Raw genomic sequence first — 21,008 nt, 5'->3', positions numbered from 1 at the left:
AACACATGAGTCGGTCATACAACATGTTAGTCTAACCCTCTGACACCCCACCTTTCCCCCTCACCCTCTGACACCCCACCTTTCCCCCTCACCCACTGACACCCCACCTTTCCCCCTCACCCTCTGACACCCCACCTTTCCCCCTAACTGTCTGACACCCCACCTTTCCCCCTCACCCTCTGACACCCCACCTTTCCCCCTCACCCTCTGAAACCCCCCCTTTCCCCCTAACTGTCTGACACCCCACCTTTCCCCCTCACCCTCTGACACCCCACCTTTCCCCCTCATCCTCTGACACCCCACCTTTCCCCCTCACCCTCTGACACCCCTCCTTTCCCCCTCACCCTCTGACACCCCACCTTTCCCCGTAACTGTCTGACACCCCACCTTTCCCCCTCACCCTCTGACACCCCACCTTTAACCCTAACTGTCTGACACCCCACCTTTCCCCCTAACTGTCTGACACCCCACCTTCCCCCCTAACTGTCTGACACCCCACCTTTCCCCCTAACTGTCTGACACCCCACAAGCACCCCATCCTTCACTATGAAAATTGGGTAATGGAAGGTGTAGGTGATCATGGATTAGCACAGAAACACACACACATTACATCAGTTATGAGAATCTCTCGCCCACCAGAGATTAAAAACGCGCAGAACTGCAGATACAAAAGCACCCCTAGGCACAGCACAACCAAACCACAGTGTTCAGAGAAAGAAACAGAGAGAGAAGGAAAGAGGAACACAGACAGAGAAAGAGACAGACTGACAGAGAGAGCAAGAGAGACAGAGCGAGAGGGACAAATGAGGAAGTAGAGACCTGTGCAGGAGGAGAGACAGAGGGAAGGAGAGAGAAGGACTGAGGGATGTACAGAAGGATGGAGGGAAAAAATATGGGATACTGTTCTTTGGTCGAGCTAGCTAGGTGGAGAAAGAGATTAGGAGAGATGAAGTGAAGAAGAAGGCAAAAGGAGGTGTGGGTGTCCAAATGAGATATCTCCTCCACCTGACCCCAGTTACCACAGTGGGCTACATAAGCTGCCTTCCATTAGCACTGGGCTGAGGAGTAGCTCACATCCTGTGGCCAACCACAAGGTGAGTCAAGACTGGCCAAGCAATACAAGGTGTTATATGATCTTCTAAAGCCCTGGATAATTAATAGGAGTATCTAGGGGAAAGAATAGGAGTTATGCTATGGATGTATATGCATGGAGTTTAGTTGGTAAAGGCCAGAGGGGGACCCATTCTGTAGCCTCATCTTCCCGCAGCCTGCATGCCTTCCAGTCTATGGTGCAGTCAAGGTCGAAGAGACGGATGGCATGGATCTCGTTTGAATGCATGTAATCTCTGGGAAAGACCTTGCTATAGACAAAGAAGGGCCCAAACACACAGACACTAGAGTACACATGCGCTCGCACACACACACACACACACACACACACACACGTCCATGTCCTAAAAGGCTGTAGTAGGGCTGTTATGTCCAACAGACGCAGAGATTGGGACTGGACTGGACTGGGTGTGTTTGTGTAGAGATGACAGGCCTATGAACAGATGAAGAGGAGGATATTCCCCAGGCTACCAGCCTTCTGCTGAACACCAAGCCTGCCAAATTCAGCCCTCCACCCCCCCCCCACTCCTCCTCCTTCTTCTCATCTATACATCCTCTCTTCTGTCTCCTCCCTCCGTCTCTCTCCATCTCCACTCCTGCTGTGCCACCCTTCTTCCCCCTTATCCACCATTCCCTTCATCTTTCCCCACCTCCCTCTGTCTCTCTCCTCCTCACAATCTCCTCCCATCCTCCTCTTCCCTCCTGCAGAACTGGGTCCCAATCCAAGACCATTCCTAATCCTCCTCTTTCCTATGTAAAAAGGAGTTGTTACGCCATCCTTCCATGCCTCCCTCCATCCCTCTCTACTGTGTTGGACAGAGGCCCAGTCTACAGTTCGAGGCTTACAGCCAAACTCAGCCATCAGCTAGCCTAGCGCTTAGCATTTATAGAGGGTACATTAGATTAGCTTAGCACTGTGGGGACTGGCTACATTAGATTCACACCATCTCAGTCTGGCCAGCGAACGAATGAAGTGATTATGAGAGAGATTCTGTGCCCTAAAATCAAATGCAAACTAGCTAACTGTCCCTCAACACAGCCAAATCACACTCCCTCACGCTAACTCAGAGGCTAAAAAAGAACAGCTCGGTCTTTGCTGTTATTTGTTTCTTGTGTTGGGAGTAAAGAGAACCAGAATGTGAAAAGGCTGTGGGCAAAATAGACTGTAATGATTAATATGAGATCCACAAAAATCCACAACACACACACATACCTCGTATAATGGCCAGATTGGCGGTAGTGGCCACCTCTCCCTCACTGTTGCGGGCGACACACTCATAGGTGTTCTCGTCTCGAGGTGCCCTGAGAGGCTGTATTCTCAGAACGGCCCCCGCTCCATCATCAAACTCTATTGTCTAGAGAGAGGAAGAGATACAGTCGGATAACAGCTGTCAATGAGCAGAACCACAGAGGGCTCAGAAACCAGGTGAGAAACCAGAAGAGAAACCAAGAAATCTAAGGAAAGAGACAGAATTCACTGGAAAAGCCGGTTCAGTCAATTTTTCTGGGTAAAACAAAAGCAGCAAAAAGTTTGATAATGGACAATACAGAATGATCCAAAGGGCCTGTGGAGAGTGGAGCAGGTGTACCTCTATGCGTTGGGAGTTGACCTTCTTTCCCTTTTTGTTCCAGTTGACTATGGGCTTGGGATCACCTGACGCCTGGCACACGAATGAGGCCACGCCTCCCGACACCCCGATCTGGTCACCGGGAATCTTGGTGAACTTGGGTGCCGCTGAGATACAGAACAATTATACATTATTAGACTGATGTCACTACAATGATCTTACTTTACACTTCCCTGAAATATAGATGAAATATCATAAATGTCCCCAAAGGCAGACAGCTCTCACACAACAAATGCTAACTAGGCCAAGCAGTGGACTGGAAAAGAGTCACATGGATAAGTGACAAGACATCAGCGAGTGGTGATGGACGTGGTCACTGATGTGGAGACCACATCCTGGATATAATTTGGATGACATCACTAGGGACTTCCTGTGGGTCATCAATAAAATATGTGCTTGTGCCTCACAGGAGCAGGATTCTCTACACCACCATGCAGCACAGATTGCGAGAACACATTGGTGGGTGCTACGAGGGCGTACGGAAAGGTGTCATGGAGAAATTCACAGGAGATAATTGGCTTCAATGTATTAATATCACACATGCCATTTTCAGCCTGCGCAGTGAATCACAATGGTATCATTGGGAAGACAGTGATTTAGGGATGGCATGTATTAGTACACGCGTTTAGCATTATACTCATACCAAATTTCTATAACAATTTACTTGAAGCACCTTCTTATAAAGTAATACATTTACATTTAAAACAAGTCGCTCTAATCCAGAGCAACTGAGGAACAGTAGTAGAGGGCATACGTTTCCATACATTTTTGTACTGGCCCTCCATGGGAATCAAAGCCTATCAACTTACTGAGCTACACCACTATATTATAAAATATATGATATTGTTATATATGTTATAACATATTATAATGTATTATAAACATTAATATATTGCTGGGTATATAATTGCTCTTATCTACGCCTAATAAAAATCTATTTCAAGCACAGTATCCATATATTTCCGGTGTGATAAAATCTAATATTGTCAGTCTACTTCATACATTTTCATCTCCTCTCTCTTGCAAACACACATCGTCCCTCCCCCCTCCCATATTCTCTCTGCTCGTCTTAGAATGTCAAATTCTTCTTCAGCAAGAGCAAAATCCCTCTGAGTCTGTAGTCTTTCCAGCCCGACGGCTACATCCGCAATCTTTAAATGGCTACAGTTAAGATGCATGTGCTACTTCCTATGAAAATTTGAACACGGGGGAGGTATCGGAAATTAAACAAGCCAAGGATCAAGAGTCGCAGCCTTTCGGTTACCGCTTGAGAAAACAATTGATTTTGCATGAGCACAATTCCACCCGAAGTTTCAGCCCCACCTACTCAAACTTTGATTTGTTGTGAAAGTTGTTTGTCTGTATAGAATGTGCGAGAAAAGCTAGCATTGTTACCAGACTACTGTCTGCAGACTGTTACCATGGCAGCCAGTTGAACCTCTCCTCGACTAGGGAATCAGTTCTATCAGGATGTAACCAGGCTGACCCTCACCATAGCAACCTCCCTCTGTTCCTCCTCCTCTGCTTCTCTTCTTCCTCTTCCTCTCCATCACTGGATGAGCCCTTGCTCTTGTTGATTCAGTTCTGCTCTAAGGACAGGGCACCCAAAGAAACCGCACAACCTAACCTCCCAAAAAAAGGTTCTGGCTGTTCACCCTTCACTGCTGACTCCCCACTTCAGTGAGTGACAGCTACACGTCAGCTGACCCACCTCTGAGTCTGAGCATAGATGTAAAGACCCTGAGTAGAAACCGAGAAATCTTACCAATACCTGGTTGAAGTGGCACAGTGCATTATGTTCTACCTTCCGTGATACACAGACTCTCTGTCAGTTGTAAAGTGCTGTGCTTGGGAATACACAGCGCTTCAGGGAACTGTGTAAGCTGGTTCAATGCACACTGAACATTAGTTTACATGTTTGCACTGTCACTTTCAAAAAGGTATTGAACCATTTCTAACTCTATGGGCTGGTTTTGCGTAACCCTGGTTAGAATTTCTGTTCAGCTAGATTTTTTTTGTTCAGGACCAGGCTTGATCTGTCTCTCCGAAATAGGCCCTTTGGGTGGAGCCGCCAGCCCCCTGCAGCCTTCAGATCTGCTTGTTGCCTTTTGTTCTTGTGGATTGGATCTACAGAGACATACAGATCCAGTCACACCAATGGTTATCCTTGGAAATGAATGAATTATTTGAGAATACTGAATGCAGTGTGTCCCTGTAAAGGCAGAGTAACCTTTACTCATTCACTCCCTAGCAGCCAGAGGAGATCAGAACTGACTAACATATCCAGCCTATTATAATAAAACAGTACAATGCTATTATTATCTAATAGCAGTATAGGGAAGTGAGATGTTCAGATATGCGTCAGTAGGCAGCAGGTGGGTGTTATGATATAATCACCACTACGTCTGGAAGCAGGGCATTACACCCACTACGTCTGGAGGCAGGGCATTACACCTGTCTGGACAAGCCAAACCAGATCATTCAGTTTCACCGGAAATTCATATTAATTACACATTTACCCCAGAACTAGGTCCCAGAGGTTTTCAGAACTAGGTCCCAGAGGTTTTCAGAACTAGGTCCCAGAGGTTTTCAGAACTAGGTCCCAGAGGTTTTCCTGCTGGTCAGACTACATGGTCAGGCAAAACTCTGCGTCATACCCACAACAACGAAGTGAACCAAAAAGAGAATTAAAATGGGTGCTCCAAAAGAGCAAGAAAAATGGCTGAAATATTTATTTGTTCTGCTGATTTAAACTGAAATAACCTCAAGGTAATACAAATTCCTTTTTTTAAACTGTGAGACCAATGAAGACTGAATAGGATGACTGACTGACTACGAGCTGACATAACCACTTCTGTTTTGAAGGGCACATACCTCCGGAGCCTTTCGGTGCCTCAGATTTGAAATGTTCTCCAGTCTCATTTTAGATCCATAAGACAAGACATCTGAAGACACAACGCTTTAATAAAGGGCCAGATTGAGTATGTGCTGACGTGTATTCACTGCTTATCAGAGCAATAAAACCACTGTGTTCCTGACAGATCTTGTTAAAGACTGATTACTGCAGAAACTGACAGGCATACAGACAGATCATCATCTGCCCAGCTCCCCCCAACATCACCTCACCACTCTCTGCAGCTGGCACTGACCAACACAACTCACTGTTCGAGCTTTCTGTCAGCAGAGAGGGATGAGGTGGGAGAGGGAGGGATGAGGTGGGAGAGGAGGGATGAGGTGGGAGAGGGAGGGATGAGGTGGGAGAGGGAGGGACGAGGTGGGAGAGGGAGGGATGAGGTGGGAGAGGGAGGGAGAGTGGGAGAGAAAGACAGAGAGAATTTGGGTGAGACACTGAGAAGAGAAGCACAGCTATTAAGTGACAGTTAGAGTGAGAAAGACTGAGGGGACGAGGGAGAGAAAGGCGATGGAGACGGAGACAGACTGGGAGAGAAAGAGAGAGAGAAGGGGGGGTAAAACAAAGAAAGAGATGTGCAGACAGCCATGCAGACAAACTGAAAAACCCAATAATAATCAGACCAAGCAAGCACAGAGAGACACATGAAAGAACACTAACATAAGTCTGTGTTGCGTTACTTACCTAAGGCCTCCGAGAGGTTGGGCAGGGATGTGAGCAGCAGCAGGGTAAGCAGCAGATAAGAGGGGTAGAGGCAGAGGCCGTAGCCAGGGCGAGGCACCCTGGACTGGGCAACGGTTCCACCTGGTCTGGGTGGAACCATGGCACCTCCGGAGACTGGGAATGGAGGTGAAGGATGGGAGGGGAAACTTCACTCAGCAGGACTTGGCGCTCTCTGGACAAATAAACAAATAAAAAGAAATGAATGGAGTAGAAGGACACGGATGTCCTTTTGGTGAACCACACCTTGCTGGATATTATTACCGGATTAGGCCTGTTGAATGAAAAACACTTTTGACTTTGACTTGACAGGTCAACCAATCCTCTGCATGAACAATAATCGATGAACAATAAACAAGCAAAACCAAAATAAAATGAGGCTGCTGATCCCTTTGAACAATCAATCCCAGCTTTACATGTGAGGATATGATAGTTCTGTGTGCTTCAAAGGACACCATCCCAGCATAGACATCATAGTCTTTCCATAGTCACTCTGTTCTACCAGCCTTTCTACTGGCCCAGTTTTTGCCCCCACTCGCCACTCGTGAACATAAAATGTGTAAACACCCTCATAAAACCTCGATAAGCCTAATACGTAAACACTCAGACAGGATATTAAAGCAGATGGGGTGTTTACGCAGCACCGTGCAATATTCAATAAGAGTTTCGTGCCCATTACGTTAGATGGTGAAGCCCCCCTATAATAGCTGGCCTGTGGGTAATCCAAGCCCATCCAGTCGGATCAGGACTGACCCCTCAGATTCTGGGGGGAGGTTTCAGCCCTGACAGGAGAGATTCGGCTGAGAGCTGCAGGAGTCAATAAGTCCTACAGTCACATTGATCTCTCCCTCAGTCCTTCTCCCCTCAGTCCCTTCTTCCTCCCGCAGTGTGGGAATGCAGGTGTGAAGCCAAGAGAGACAGGGTCCTTTACTAACCTGCTCCCCATTAGACATGTGCTAAATCCTGTTCAGCACTGATTGAAGACACACAGAGAGACATGGTGCAATATACTTCGAGACAGACGGCGTTGATTTGAGGACCGCCTCCACTTGTAAATAAGTACTCAAATATGAGTGTGCACACAAATACACACACGCTTACCAATGTTAGCCGCAGATTCCCATACCCAGTAAGAGTGTTGAATGGGGTCCCCCAAAACAGAGATGAGTTCCCGAGGCGAGCTCCATATAAATACGTATATGGAATTATCCAGCGCTTATCATAATGATAGGCTAATGACAGGCTAAAAGTCATTAGCATCTGTCTTTTTAGCCCATTTGAGCTCTAAATATAACTGGTCTATAAACATATCTGTCTATCTGATATATATTTCACGAAGCACTAGTTCCCTGCTTCTCTCTCTCTTATCTGGGCTCTGGGACCAGCTCCAAACAGATAGGGAATATAAAAGCTTTCTGGATCTACGTTTCAATTCAATAACCTAATAGCGGCAACCTAATCAGAGCTCATTAAAATAACATTCCAGCCAGCGCGATGAATTCTCCTATTTAAGTAACTCAATTTATTAGCTAGCATCCTCAGTGTGGTGCAGGGGATGATCAGAAGCAGGTATACCTTACGTCCTCATCCACGTAGGTCCTTGTGCTGAACTTCCCAACTGCCAGAAACAGACCTGATTAGGTACGGTAGCACGGTAAAAGGTTAGTAGAAATTGCAGTCTATGAAAAAATTCAATTCCTTCTTTTCCACAATGGCGAATTGGTCCTAATCAAATAGAATTTCCTGTGCTCTGTAACAAATTAAATCCCCATATGTCCTACAGGCTCAGGTGAAACTTGAGTTTGAGTTTCTCCACTGATTCTTAAAGATATCACACCAGGAATAAAACATTTATACCTAAGAAACATAAAATCATGTCTGTAAACTGATGGTGCTCAACACTGTTTTTGTGTAATAAATATGATCATGGTCATTCAGTGAAAGATAATCCCTTCATGAAGTTTGCATGCCAAGTCACTGAACATGTAATGTCGCGGAGAAAGAGAGGGAGGTATGACTTTATGCCCTCAAAAAATGGCACGATGCCAAACACTGGCAAACAAGGCACAGCATGTATTTCGGCTGTGCGTGGCCCTTAATATTCTAGAGAATAGACTTTACTGTAATGATGCGCGTGATATAATAAATGATGCTGAACTGAACGTAGTTATAGGTAGAAGGATAATGAGGTGGGGCCCATGAATGGTGCAGTGGTAAAGCCATAGCCTCGCATCTAACTCCATCTTTGCCAGGGATCAAATCCTGCTCGTGGATTAGCCCAGGGTTCCTGCGGAAGGCATGCATTCAGCCAGTACTGTCTGGATTTGGAGGGTTAGTAATTCAGGGTGGTTTCGTTGCCTCATTGTGCTCTAGTGACTCCTTATGGCAGCCGGTGAGGTCGAACATAGTTGAAAGCCAGAGAGTGCGTCTGAAAGCCAGAGAGTGCGTTTGAAAGCCAGAGAGTGCGTTTGAAAGCCAGAGAGTGCGTCTGAAAGCCAGAGAGTGCGTTTGAAAGCTAGAGAGTGCGTTTGAAAGCCAGAGAGTGCGTTTGAAAGCCAGAGAGTGCGTTTCAAAGCCAGAGAGTGCGTTTCAAAGCCAGAGAGTGCATTCCTTCCAGCGCATAAGGATTCAGGTGAAAACTTCCTAGATGAGCGAGCAGTGTGATAAGTACCAGAACGGCATTCCATGCTCTGTAAAGGACACTGACTGTCCCAAGTCGCTGCAATGATGCAGGAATTTCATTTATGGATTGCATGTCATAAAATTAGGGAGGAAAACAGGATAACATTTTAAAAATGTAAAATAGAAAGAATGAGGTGCCAGGGCGCTTCCCTCAAAGGGTATCCCCCAAAAATGAGTGAAATTGAGCGCAGTCCATTGATGACACGGTCGGAAACTAGAGTGTTTACTCTCCCATCTGGGGACAGAGGTTTTTTCACAGGTAAACAATCTGACATGGTGAGAGGAGCTATCCTGCATCAGACGATGCGCTGTTGACCAATTACCACTCAGGTCTCCGGGCTGAAGTGGCAACGCTAAGAAGGGCGCCCAGAAGACTGACCAGTTCTAATTGTGACTACTAGTTTGGGAAAACCTACAATGTGAAGAATGACATTTACATATTATATTTGTAATCAGCATATGCTATCTTTCTAACGTATCTTCTAACTTATAGAAGTGAGTGCATACATAGATTTGTACTCCACAATGACATCAGGCCCCTTTGAGATGACATCTTTGACAGACAGCTGAAGGAGCTGCGCTCTCAGTTCAGGAGAATCAATATTGAATAATGAGAGCTGAACAAATCACTACAAGCCTCATGTGACCACTATCATATCTCTGTTAAAGATGCTAAATTTACTGGGCTTATTCAACTGCTTGGGAAACCAGAGAAGTTCCCACCCCTTATTGAAGATTTAGACAGTTACAACTCCAACCTTTCCCCAAATATCAATAGACAACTAACAGTCGTTGTCAACTTTTCTGTGACTTAACATGGAGGTTGAGTCTCTTCTCCACTCACGGGCTGGATTAAAACATCCATCATACTTTGGATTCTAACCCTATGAAAGGAAACTCAGTGACTACGTATTTGGATTATAATGAAATAATCTTCATCCTCAACACCAAACTTCCCTGTGGAATTATGTATAATGATTTCATACTGTCATGCTCAATGTTGTATCGTCAGACGTAAGACAATTAATAAATGATCTGTATTTTGTGTAATGTGTCCCATTTTATCACTGCACTTCTCAGTTGCTGCCATCTCTCTCTCTCTCTCACCTGTTTTGTCAACAGTGTGTTGTAAGCAGTTGTGTACTTGTTAGGCTCACTTGGCTGGCAATGACACCGGGCTTGTTTATCAAGGGATATTTGTTGTGCTTTTTTGGTCACATTTATACTGTGTCCCCGTTCGGTCGGTCATTCATTGCGGTATACAATAGGGGAACATGACAACACAGTTCAAAAGGAGGCCTGGGGGGTTGCCCTAGCTTGCCTGGTTCAGTGTCCGCTTGGTCTGTGAATGTTCCTGTTCTGTTTTCAGAACTTACTTTCATCCATGACATGCTAGCTATAAACGGTATTTTGCCACTGCACCCTTTAAAAGACAGACACAGGTTAACATAGTTTTTTCTTTTATAGTACATACATAGCCTGTATTATGACCAGAGCCTATTATTACCACAGGCTAAAAACGGTGTACATAATTAAATGTAGTCAGCAGCATAATATTGAACATAGCCCCAAAAGTACAGTCCTAATGACGTGCCCGATCATAGCCAGAACATTCAGAAGGCTATTTGTCCTTTTTTTAAACCAATGACATTCCAGCAATTAGCATTTTCGGGGATTAACCACGGATGACAGCGGAGTAAATAAACACAGAGTGATTAAGTACATCCAATAGCAGTGGATATTATTGGTGTCAAAATGTGATGTAAAATTCTGAAGGTATACCATCCTGCCCTGAAGATGTATGCATTTATTAGCGTTTCAGTCTGCCTTGTCTTGTTGTTGCTCTTACCATGTTATTATGAGTGGCAGGCATCTGAGGGAAGGAGTGGTTGGTGTAAAGGCTTTAGAAAGCGATTACACGCTTGTTCATTGTAGGTTACCTCTGAGCAGTACAAATTGTAATAAAATGTCAGAATGTTTTATTAATTTCAGTTGGGTCTGTAGAGGTGTTCTCATTAGGCAACTGTATGTTCACAAATTGTTTGTTTGTCTAAAGTTGTGAAGTGTGTCAATAACAAGGTTGTGCACTATTCAGATAACAGTTTCATTTGTTGTGGTGTACAAGAAAATCTGCATCTGAGTAACTGGTTGAAGTATTTTGTCAGTAGCTCTGACTGTGGGATAAAATCTGATGTTCTGTTCAAGGACTGCTTTTTTGTTTTCTTATGCTTTGAGAGTGTAATCGTGTTTTATTCAGATTAGATGCGAAAGCCATGCTTTTATCCCTGATAAAGCCCTTTAGAGCATCCCACAACATCCAGAGAATCTCCACAGATGGTTTATGAATAGTTATAAATTCATTTAGTTGCTCTTACATTTCTTTTACGAATGATTAATTCTGCTTTAGGATTGAACTGAAGAACCAGGATTCTGGTGCCAGGAAATGACTGACTGGTGCTGTGGCAGTGCCATTGGTATTGATTTTGTGGCTGGGGTGAGCAGCCAGTGAAGACACGTTGTGATTTCCTGGTAGCGAAAAAATATATATACCCGGTATGCACAACTTGTTTGAAATTGAGAAACAATATCGGGAATCACGCCACCATCTAAATTGCTTTAAAATATATTTCCGATATAAAAAAACATAGTTTTACAGCTGTTTAGAACAGGTGGACAAATGAGGAAGCAAAAAGAGGGGACATGGAGAGGTGAGGGCGAGATGTTTTTGAACAGAGTGAAATTCTCTTGTAATTCACCAGTATTCCACATAAGGGTATGGGTACAACATGGCCCCCGACATCACAACAACGTGCGTGTGACGTGTGAGTAGAGTGTCGGGTGACGTTACAAAACCACTATCGCTGATGATTGACAGGCGTCAACCCATACACGTACTCGGACGTTAGACTACTGTTAACAAAATGCAGGAGAGCAATATATTTTAGAAGAACGAGTAGAGAGAGGCTAATGTAGCACCAAATGTCAGATGGAGCCTAACGTCTTTCCCCCTCTCGTTGTCTAACGATCATGGATCACTACAGCGCCTCACAGAACACTCTGTTTTAAAGCCTACTTGGAATGTGACCTGTGTTTGTTAGGAACAGGGTAGGACACCTTTCAAAGATTAAGCATGGCATTTCTTAAAGTTGCTGTTTGCGATTAGCCAAACTGTGCTGTGGGACAATTATACCTAGCAGAGAAACAGAAAAGGCTAAATGTCTATAATAGTTGCAGCACATCTTATTTGTGCACATTACATGTAAAATGTTCATAATATTGTCAACTTCTTTATTACGGTCCTTGAATTGTGCAATAAGCATAAACATCTGCAAGCAACACTGCCAATATGTAGGCGCCAGAAATGACTGATGCTGTGGTAGTTGCCTCACATACCACACGTTATTTGGATTAGACAGGCAACAACCATCAAGTGAAGTGAATGACTATTTACAACATTCTTAATGTATATCACTTAACAGCAAACATTGGCTAAGACCATAAACGAATAAGCACAATCGATAATAATTATTCTTAGACTTAGCCATAAAGGCAGTCTTTTCTTTTCCACAAAGTCAGCTATTGTTTTTCATGATTTAGGGCGAAATTCAACTGACACAATGGTTCTGTCTGTATCTGTATAGGGACATGTCATCTCCACTGACCATCATTGTATGACTCCCACTGAGAGAGAGCATTTCAAATATCAGATACTGCCAAACATCCACATGCCAGTTTGGTTGCACCCTAAAGGCCTAAACTGTCAGAAAGTAGTGTAACTGTAGAAAAAGTACACTAACCCAGATGATCAAGTTTAAATAACATTAAACTTGATAAGGTTAGGATTAGTAAAAAATAAAATTAAATAAAGGCTCGTATAAATGGTATCTGAGTGTGTAGTGTATGAATGTCTCCTGAATCAGAATACAAAACCAAACAAAAATACATTTGCATGGCTTGATAACTAGTAAAAACACAGTTGTATTAGCCCTACTGATATATTATACTTGTAATACTCATTCAGATTCACCGATATGGGCTCTATTTAAATGTGCAATAGATTCAAATTTATTGTTGAGTTGATCCTCAGTCTGGGTGGATAACAGGCCTCCCCCTGCCTCTCTCCTAAATACTGGTGTTGGAGGCCAATGTTGGGACATGTCAATGGGCTTGTCATTTTGTACGCTTATGTATATGCGTGTGTCCTTACCTGAGTGATGTTTTCTACAGCCCTGGATGGTGCTTTGAGATCATGGCTCTGTGGAATCCTAAGTGTGACCATCCAGTGTATGGAGTTAGATATCTGCTAAAAGGTTAAGCGTACGTATTGTTGGGATCGTATGAATATAAATTTGTAAATTAGTATGGTCGTAAAAAAGGTCAGACGTAAAACATGAAAGGTGCACGTGAAACTAGATATGTGAATGTGATTTAGGTCAAAATAATCTTTAAATATTACGGTCTGGCATGTGCTATTTCACAGCTGTGTTCTGTCCATACTATTTATGATGGCTGTATGTGGCCTGGAATGTCTGTAGTAATTGCAAATTTCTTTTTTATTTATTTAGTATTTTAACAAACTCCCATTGTACAGCAACAATCCAGAGGGGGGAAATCGAAGATCCATGTGTATTTGGGACTACAACAAGTGTGTAGGCCTACACAATAATAAAATGTATATAAGTTTACATGATTTTGATTACACATGAAACTTATGCACAAACAAAGAGCAGTTATGCACATGAAAATCAGCATTCACTATGCATGCATGAAGAAAGAAACATTTACATTGAAATCTTGCAGGATGCCTATTTCCAGTTTCCCTGATTTCCTGTTGTTCACACTGCCTCTGCTTGTTATATTAGCACTCATCCCGGATAGCTTCCGTTACGTTTTTTGGGAGGATGAATTCGTACAAGCAAAAAATATTAGTCCGTCATGGTAAAAGGGTACGTTCACAAATTTCACGCTTACGTTTCATGTTTTACGTATTACGTTTTTTACGATCATACCAATTTACGTGTGGATTTTCTTACAATCCCAACAATACGTACGCTAAACCTTTTGGTAGATATCTAACTCCATACCAGTGGATCTGCAATGTCACAGGAAAGTCAACTTAACACAACATGTGGATATGTGTGTCCTCACAACTTAGCCAATATTTGGTAGTTTGGGTGAACTATCCCTTTAAGTTATCGTCAGTTTGCCAGACACAGGGCATCCCTCATGGGAAATCTAAGAGCAAATGAAAGTGGGAAATGACTGGTGAACACACTGAAAATATCCCTGCCCCATTACACTGTGGTTGAGATTACATGTTTTGTTTTTACCTTCTCATCCTCCCCCATACCCTAGCCCTCCCTCTTACCCAGCATGCCTTTCAACACAGTCGGGTTGATGCAGCCTCTATGGGCCCTGTCTCCATGACAACCAAGCAGCTAGTGAGATGTGAGATCATTTGCAGGATCTGTTTCCTTGGGCAGTGCCAGGTGAATAAGAGAGAGTAAAATTGCAAGCTTTACTGACATCTTCCTTCACAGAATGTAAGACCTTTGGAATTCTAGTTTTTTTTAAGGTAATCTGAAGAGATGTCACCCCATGCTTCCTGAAGCACCTCCCACAAGTTGGATTGTCTTGATGGGCACTTCAAATGTACCATACAGTCAAGCTGCCTCCACAACAGCTCAATAGGGTGGAGATCCGGTGACTGTGCTGCCACTCCATTATAGACAGAATACCAACTGACTGCTTCTTCCCTAAATAGTTCTGGCATTGTTTGGAGCTGTGCTTTGGGTCATTGTCCTGTTGTATGAGGAAATTGGCTCCAATCAAGTGCCATCTGCAGGGCATGGCGTTGCAAAATGGAGTGATTGCCTTCCTTCTTCAAGATCCCTTTTACCCTGTACAAATCTCCCACTTTACCACCACCAAAGCACCATCACATTGCCTCCACCATGCTTGACAGATGGAGTCTCTTGAATGTTCTTCTTTGTGATCCAAACACATCAAACTTCGATTTGTCTGGCCATAACACATATTTCCAAACCTCCTCTGTCCAGTGTGTGTGTTCTTTTGCCCATCTTAATCATTCCTTTTTATTGGCCAGTCTGAGATAGTGCTGCCAGCTTGAAGGCCAGCATCCCGGAGTCACCAAAGCATTGTATGAGATCTTTAGTTTCTTGGCAATTTCTCGCATGGAATAGCCTTCATTTCTCAGAATAAGAATAGACTAAAGATTTTCTTTGTTCTTTGTTTTGAGTCTGTAATCGAACCCACAATTGCTGATGCTCCAGATACTCAACTAGTCTACAGAGGGCCTGTTGTATTGCTTCTTTTATCAGCCAGTTTTCAGCCATGCTAACATGATTGCAAAGGTTTTTGTTTTCTTATGTTCTATTAGCCTTTTAAAATGATAATCTTGGACTAGCAAACACAACGCGCCATTAGAACCTGAGTGATGGTTGCTGATATGTATGCCTATGCAGATATTCCATAAAAAATGTGCCGTTTCCAGCTACAATATTCTTTTAACATTTACAATGTCTACATTGTATTTCTGATCAATTTGATGTTATTTTAATGGACAGATATATTGCTTTTCTTTCAAAAACAAGAACATTTCTAAGTGACCCCAAACTTTTGAATGGTAGTGTATGTGCATGTATTGACTAGTGATTATGATACATGTAGCAGTGAATAAATATAATAATAAAGTATTTATTTTACAACTGGATAATCGTTAGAAATATGTATTTTTTATTATTATTTTTAATAAATACAATGTGTGCATAAAAAGTTATACATTAGCTTTGTAATTTCTTGTCAATTAATGTTCCAGTTCACAGGTGACTTAACCGATACATTAAAAGTTAAAACTAGTGCATGGTTAATGAGTGCCCTGGTTAAATTAATTATATTAACTTTACATTAAATTGCACATTTCTTTAGTTTGGGCAGGCTTTAGGATAATCCAGACATGTTCTCTAGGGTGTAAATGGAACCCAGTACAGCACAGGCACGTGTTTCAGTGAACTGAAGTCTTACAATCCTTACAGTATCTCTTGTATTTAACGTAATGTCTGCAGTCTGTAGATTATGATAATTCCAAACCAATACACAAGCTTGTGAGGCACTAACCACACAACAAACTTTGGAGTCAGGGTTCACAAACAAAGTATCCTTTGGTAAAACTGGCAGCAATTCAGGCCCAGACACACACTACAACAGCAGACTGCTGCTCAAACACAGACCCACATAATACCAGAACCAAAGACACTATCAACATGCCGAAGAGGTAGGTAAATGTGTTACCATATAGCTTCTAGGCTGGTGCTTGAAAAACATTAAAGGCATAGACTACCCAGTAATTTAAATTTGTCAGCTGTTTCCTTAGACTATTTTCAAGGTAAGAAAAGAGCTGACAAATGTGGCACATTTTTGGGTGGTCTATGCCTTTAAGTAGTAGAGGAATATTTCAGTCTTCAAATCAAGCTACAGTAATGAAAAAAGATTCTATCAAATCAGTCTTACCATAAATAAATGACCACAGATGTTTGGGTTCACTCTCCTGGACTGAAATGCGAGTCAGAAAATATGCACATTTATGCAAATCTGTCGGGGAAATCTCCTACAGATTTGACAGAATGAACGTCTGTTTTTGCCAACCATAACCAATGGCAATACTCAGGAACACATTAGCAATTTTCTATAGTTAAATTTCTTCTTCTGGTAGTTTATTCCAATTGTGTGCAGCATAACTGCTAAATGCAGCTTTGCCATGTTTAGTTTGGACTCTGGGCTCTACTAGCTGACCTGAGTTCAAGGATCTAAGAGCCCTGCTCGGTTTATACTTTTCAAACATATCAGAAATGTATTCAGGGCCTAAAACATTCAGTGATTTATAGACTAAAAGCACAATTTTTTTAATCTATTCTGTAACTCACTGGAAGCCAGTGCAAGGATTTAAGAACCAGAGTGATGGGCTCTGTTCTCTTGGTCCTGGTTAACATTCTAGCACCTGCATTCTGATGAGCTGCAGCTATTTTACAGTCTTTTTGGGGAGTCCAGTTAAGAGGCCACAAAGTAGTCAACCCTACAAGACATAAAAGCATGGTTCTCTTGGTCTTTTCGGGACACAAAGCTCTTGATTCGGGCTGTATTTTTAAGATGATAGAATGTTTTGGTGACCCCTTTGATATGACTGTTGAACATGAGATCTGAACACCAAGATTACGCACTTGCTCCATGTTTTTTTGGGCCTGAGAATCCAGCTCTTAACTAATATTAGTTTTATCATTTTCATTGCCAAACACAATAATCTCTGTTTGATATTGGTTTAATTGTAGACAATTTTGGTTCAATGTGCTCTATACAGTGACATAGAGTCTATTGAGCTGTTGACCTATGGTTCGAGAGCCATATATATTTGAATATCATCTGCATACCTATGGTAGTTAATGTTGTTGTGCTGTAGAATTTGGCCCAGAGGTAGCATATAGAGATTGAACAGAAGCGGTCTGAGAACTGATCCCTGGGGAACTCCGCATGTCATAGCCTCCCTATCAGATTCATGATTGCCAATGGTGACAAAATAACTCTGGCCATCTAAATAAGATCTGAACCAATTACGGACTGCCCCGGAGAGTCCTACCCAATTTTCCAGCCTGTCTAGATGTGTTCTATGATCTACAGCGTCAAATGCTGCTGATCTAATAGAACCAGTACTGTTATTTTATCCGAATCAGTATTCAGTCATATATCATTAAAAACGTTTATCAGGGCCGTTTCAGTACTGTGGTGAGGTCGGAAGTATGACTGGAATTTGTCTAAGAGACAGTTCACAAAATTGCTGAGTTGATTGAAGACAACCTTCTCAATGATCTTTGCTATAAAAGGGAGATTTGATACGGGTCTATAGTTGTTCAATATAGAAGCATTCAGTGTTCTCTTTTTTTATGGGGGCTTATTGGCAGCTGTTTTTAGAGATGTTGGGAAAATGCCTGATTGCAGAGAGCTTAATTATGTGCTGTAGATCCATTGTAATAGTTAAACATTGTTTTAAAAAAGTCAGATGGTAATGTGTCAAGACAACATGTGGACGCTTTAAGATGTCGATGATGTTTCTACTAGGGTTTTATGATCAATTGTATTAAATTGCGCCATAATAACCAAGTTATGTCTTACAGTGTCAGAGTCATTGTTAGACTCTGTAGTTCTGATTGTTCCTCTAATACTTTTAATATTATCACTCACGAAACACGCAAATTTATTAAATTTCACAGTGGACATGAGTTCTGATGCTATCTGCTTTAGCGGGCTTGTAATCTTGTCGATTATGGCTAATACGAGTGCGGGTATTGTTGTTATTCTTGTTGATCATTACCGATAAATGTTGCTGTCTGGCCCTGCATAACTTGTTGTAGCTACCAAGGCTTTGTTTATAGATGTTTGCTCATAGTTGGCATCAAAAATATCCATGAGTACATCAACTGACTCTGCACTTATTGTTGGAGAGATGGCTATGGCTTCCATAAACTGAACATTGATACTCTCATATTATTTACCTTATATAATGTACTTAAATAGTTATTTGTTTAATTTATATTTTACCGCATAATTTTTCCATTGAAAATGTAAACGATACACACAACCCATCGCAGGCTTTTATTTTGAAGGCTAAATACGAGGTCTGCTGCATTCCATTTGTACTAAGAGGTCGGAATTTCCAAGTTCCAAGTCGGAAGTTTTAACTGGAACGCCCCCTCAAGTCGGAATTCCAACTCAGAAAGTTGGAGCAAACCCACTATCCCCCAGTTCGTAATCCAAGATGGCAGCACCCTATGCCATTTAGCAGAGTAGTGTTATGAATTATATAGGAAAATTACTATAGTTACGTTACAATATTCTGAAGAGCACTCACCTGTCCAGGTTACAGGTTAGGTTACCGGTTACGGAATGGCTGATTAAAAAGTGGTAAAAAAAATTAGACGCAATGAAATACAACGAAAAACATATATATTCCGAAAGAGCAAGCCCAGCAAAGACTTCAATGTGGCGTCCATCTTGTTTTCCAACTTTGGACCCTGGAAAGCGATCAACTTGGGTTAACTCGGGTGTGACGTCATTCCCAGTTCCGAGTTCCAAGGTAAATGGAATGCGGCCATCAATACTATCTTGACTATTTAGAATTGTAATAGCTTCCAAGCTTTTACTTTTAGAGGGAGATTAAATTATAGGCTTTCAAACGTGATATGCTTGCACAGTACATTTTCTGAAATATGTACTATTAATGTTAATTAATTTAGTTAATATGTTGACATTTCTTATAAGAAAAATGGAACGCTCACTCAAGTCGGAATTCCAACTCGGAAAGTCGTAGCGACCCCACTACCCCCGAGTTTGTAATCCAGGTGGCAGCACCTTGTATCAAGTGAAAGCTGTTGTTTGACTGTTTGCTTTATCAATTCTGTTTATTTTTTTCTCATTAAAATTGTCATAACATTTTTGTACTGTCCAACTGCTGTCTGTGGACATGTTGCTACGGTGTTATATGCATGAAACACCACTTAAATGTAACAGAAAGGGCAAGCGCAACAAAGGCTTTCTTGGGGGTGTCCATCTTGTGTTCTGACTTGGCCTTTTGGAACACGATCAACTTGGGTTAACTCGGGTGTGAAGTAATTCCCAGTTCGGAGTTCCGACTTCATAGGTAATTGGAACGCGGCATAACATCAAGGTTAAGAAATGGTTTGGTCCACTTCAGGGGTGCCTGAAATTGTATTTCAAGATTCTTCCAGAAACTAATAAGGTAAATATATTGCAATATTTACGATTACATCTAAGAACGATATATAAATGTTTCGACGCCCCCCCCCCCCGACCTGTTACTTCTATCTCTTTTTTTTGGGGGGGGGGGGGAGCAAGTCCCCCCATTATTCTAACCCTGAATAGACTTAAATGACAATGTAGGGTATTTTTGGACACACCTACACGCTTTTCACATTTTATGCACTTCCTCAACCTGCTTCATGTTATAACGACTACCAGGCAGGCAAGTTGTTTGGTTCCAATCACGGAGAGCAAAATACGTTTATTAGAAATAGCAGGCAAAAAGAGTGGACAAAGGTCAAAATCCAGTAATCCAAAAAGGCACAAACCCGTAGACTAAGGACTATAAAAAATACTAGGTCAAACACGGTAAGTCAAAAATACGATAAACTCTGTGACAAAGGCTCAGTATGTAGTCAAAATGTACAGTACCTCGCCAGAAACAAACTGAGGACAAAAGGGGACATAGGTGAGATGAATCCAGGTGGTTGTGGTGGGAAGGTGCAGCATCGTGGAACACAGGATGACAAGGAGTCCGGGGGTGTGCAGGTAAGAGAACCAAGACATGGAGTAATCAAGGTACGTGTTGTGAGTGAGTTTGGGGGCGGAAGCTGGGTGCAGGGGCTTGGTGCAGCCTCAGAACATCAACAGACCTACAGTCACCAGAAACAGCACTTTTCAGACAGCGGATGAGGCTATTTCCCAAAGTTGACATTGCACTCCAGATATTAGTAACTTTGCCCATGACCAACACATGTAGAGTGATGTTTTTCAGATTTCTTTTCATGAACATGCTCCAATGTATTTTTTTTTAATTATAATAATTTTCTGTAAGTAAGTAGTAGTCTCTTTACCCATCTTGTTAATTGACCGATAGTTTATTGCGCTACCCAGCTGCATTACCAATGCTGTTCTCTAACATTCCGAGCAGGGGGCCACCGAGAATGGGGGGGGGGTTCATGAAGATTTGAAACCAGGGCCTCTAACCTGGTGAAATTCCTCAACTTAAGAGTATTGACAGAAGCAAACAATGTTAAAAAACTGGTTATATAATAACACCAAAATAAGTTACATTGGGAATTAATATTTTACAACTGGTACTGTAAAGATATTTGGTTTTGTAGATGTGA

General features: G+C 42.3%; 1 protein-coding gene across 10 annotated transcripts in view; it reads right to left on the bottom strand.

Annotated features, from left to right (window-relative positions):
- Window positions 1–21,008, bottom strand: part of LOC105021078 (receptor-type tyrosine-protein phosphatase S) — an 85,132-nt gene that overhangs the window by 52,809 nt on the left and 11,315 nt on the right. For all 10 annotated transcript variants that reach the window (XM_034290456.1, XM_034290458.1, XM_034290465.1 and 7 more), the window contains exons 2-4: window positions 6,334–6,544; window positions 2,700–2,845; window positions 2,324–2,465 (exon numbers count right to left, since the gene is read on the bottom strand). In XM_034290456.1, coding sequence (XP_034146347.1) covers window positions 2,324–2,465; window positions 2,700–2,845; window positions 6,334–6,472 — 427 coding nt within the window. In that variant the 5' untranslated portion in view covers window positions 6,473–6,544. The remainder of the gene's footprint in view (window positions 1–2,323; window positions 2,466–2,699; window positions 2,846–6,333; window positions 6,545–21,008) is intronic.

This window comes from Esox lucius, chromosome 3 (genome assembly GCF_011004845.1).
Source record: "Esox lucius isolate fEsoLuc1 chromosome 3, fEsoLuc1.pri, whole genome shotgun sequence".
Lineage (NCBI taxonomy): Eukaryota > Metazoa > Chordata > Actinopteri > Esociformes > Esocidae > Esox > Esox lucius.
The sequence above is the reverse complement of the archived record's forward strand: the minus strand, read 5'-3'. Positions and strand labels throughout refer to the sequence as shown.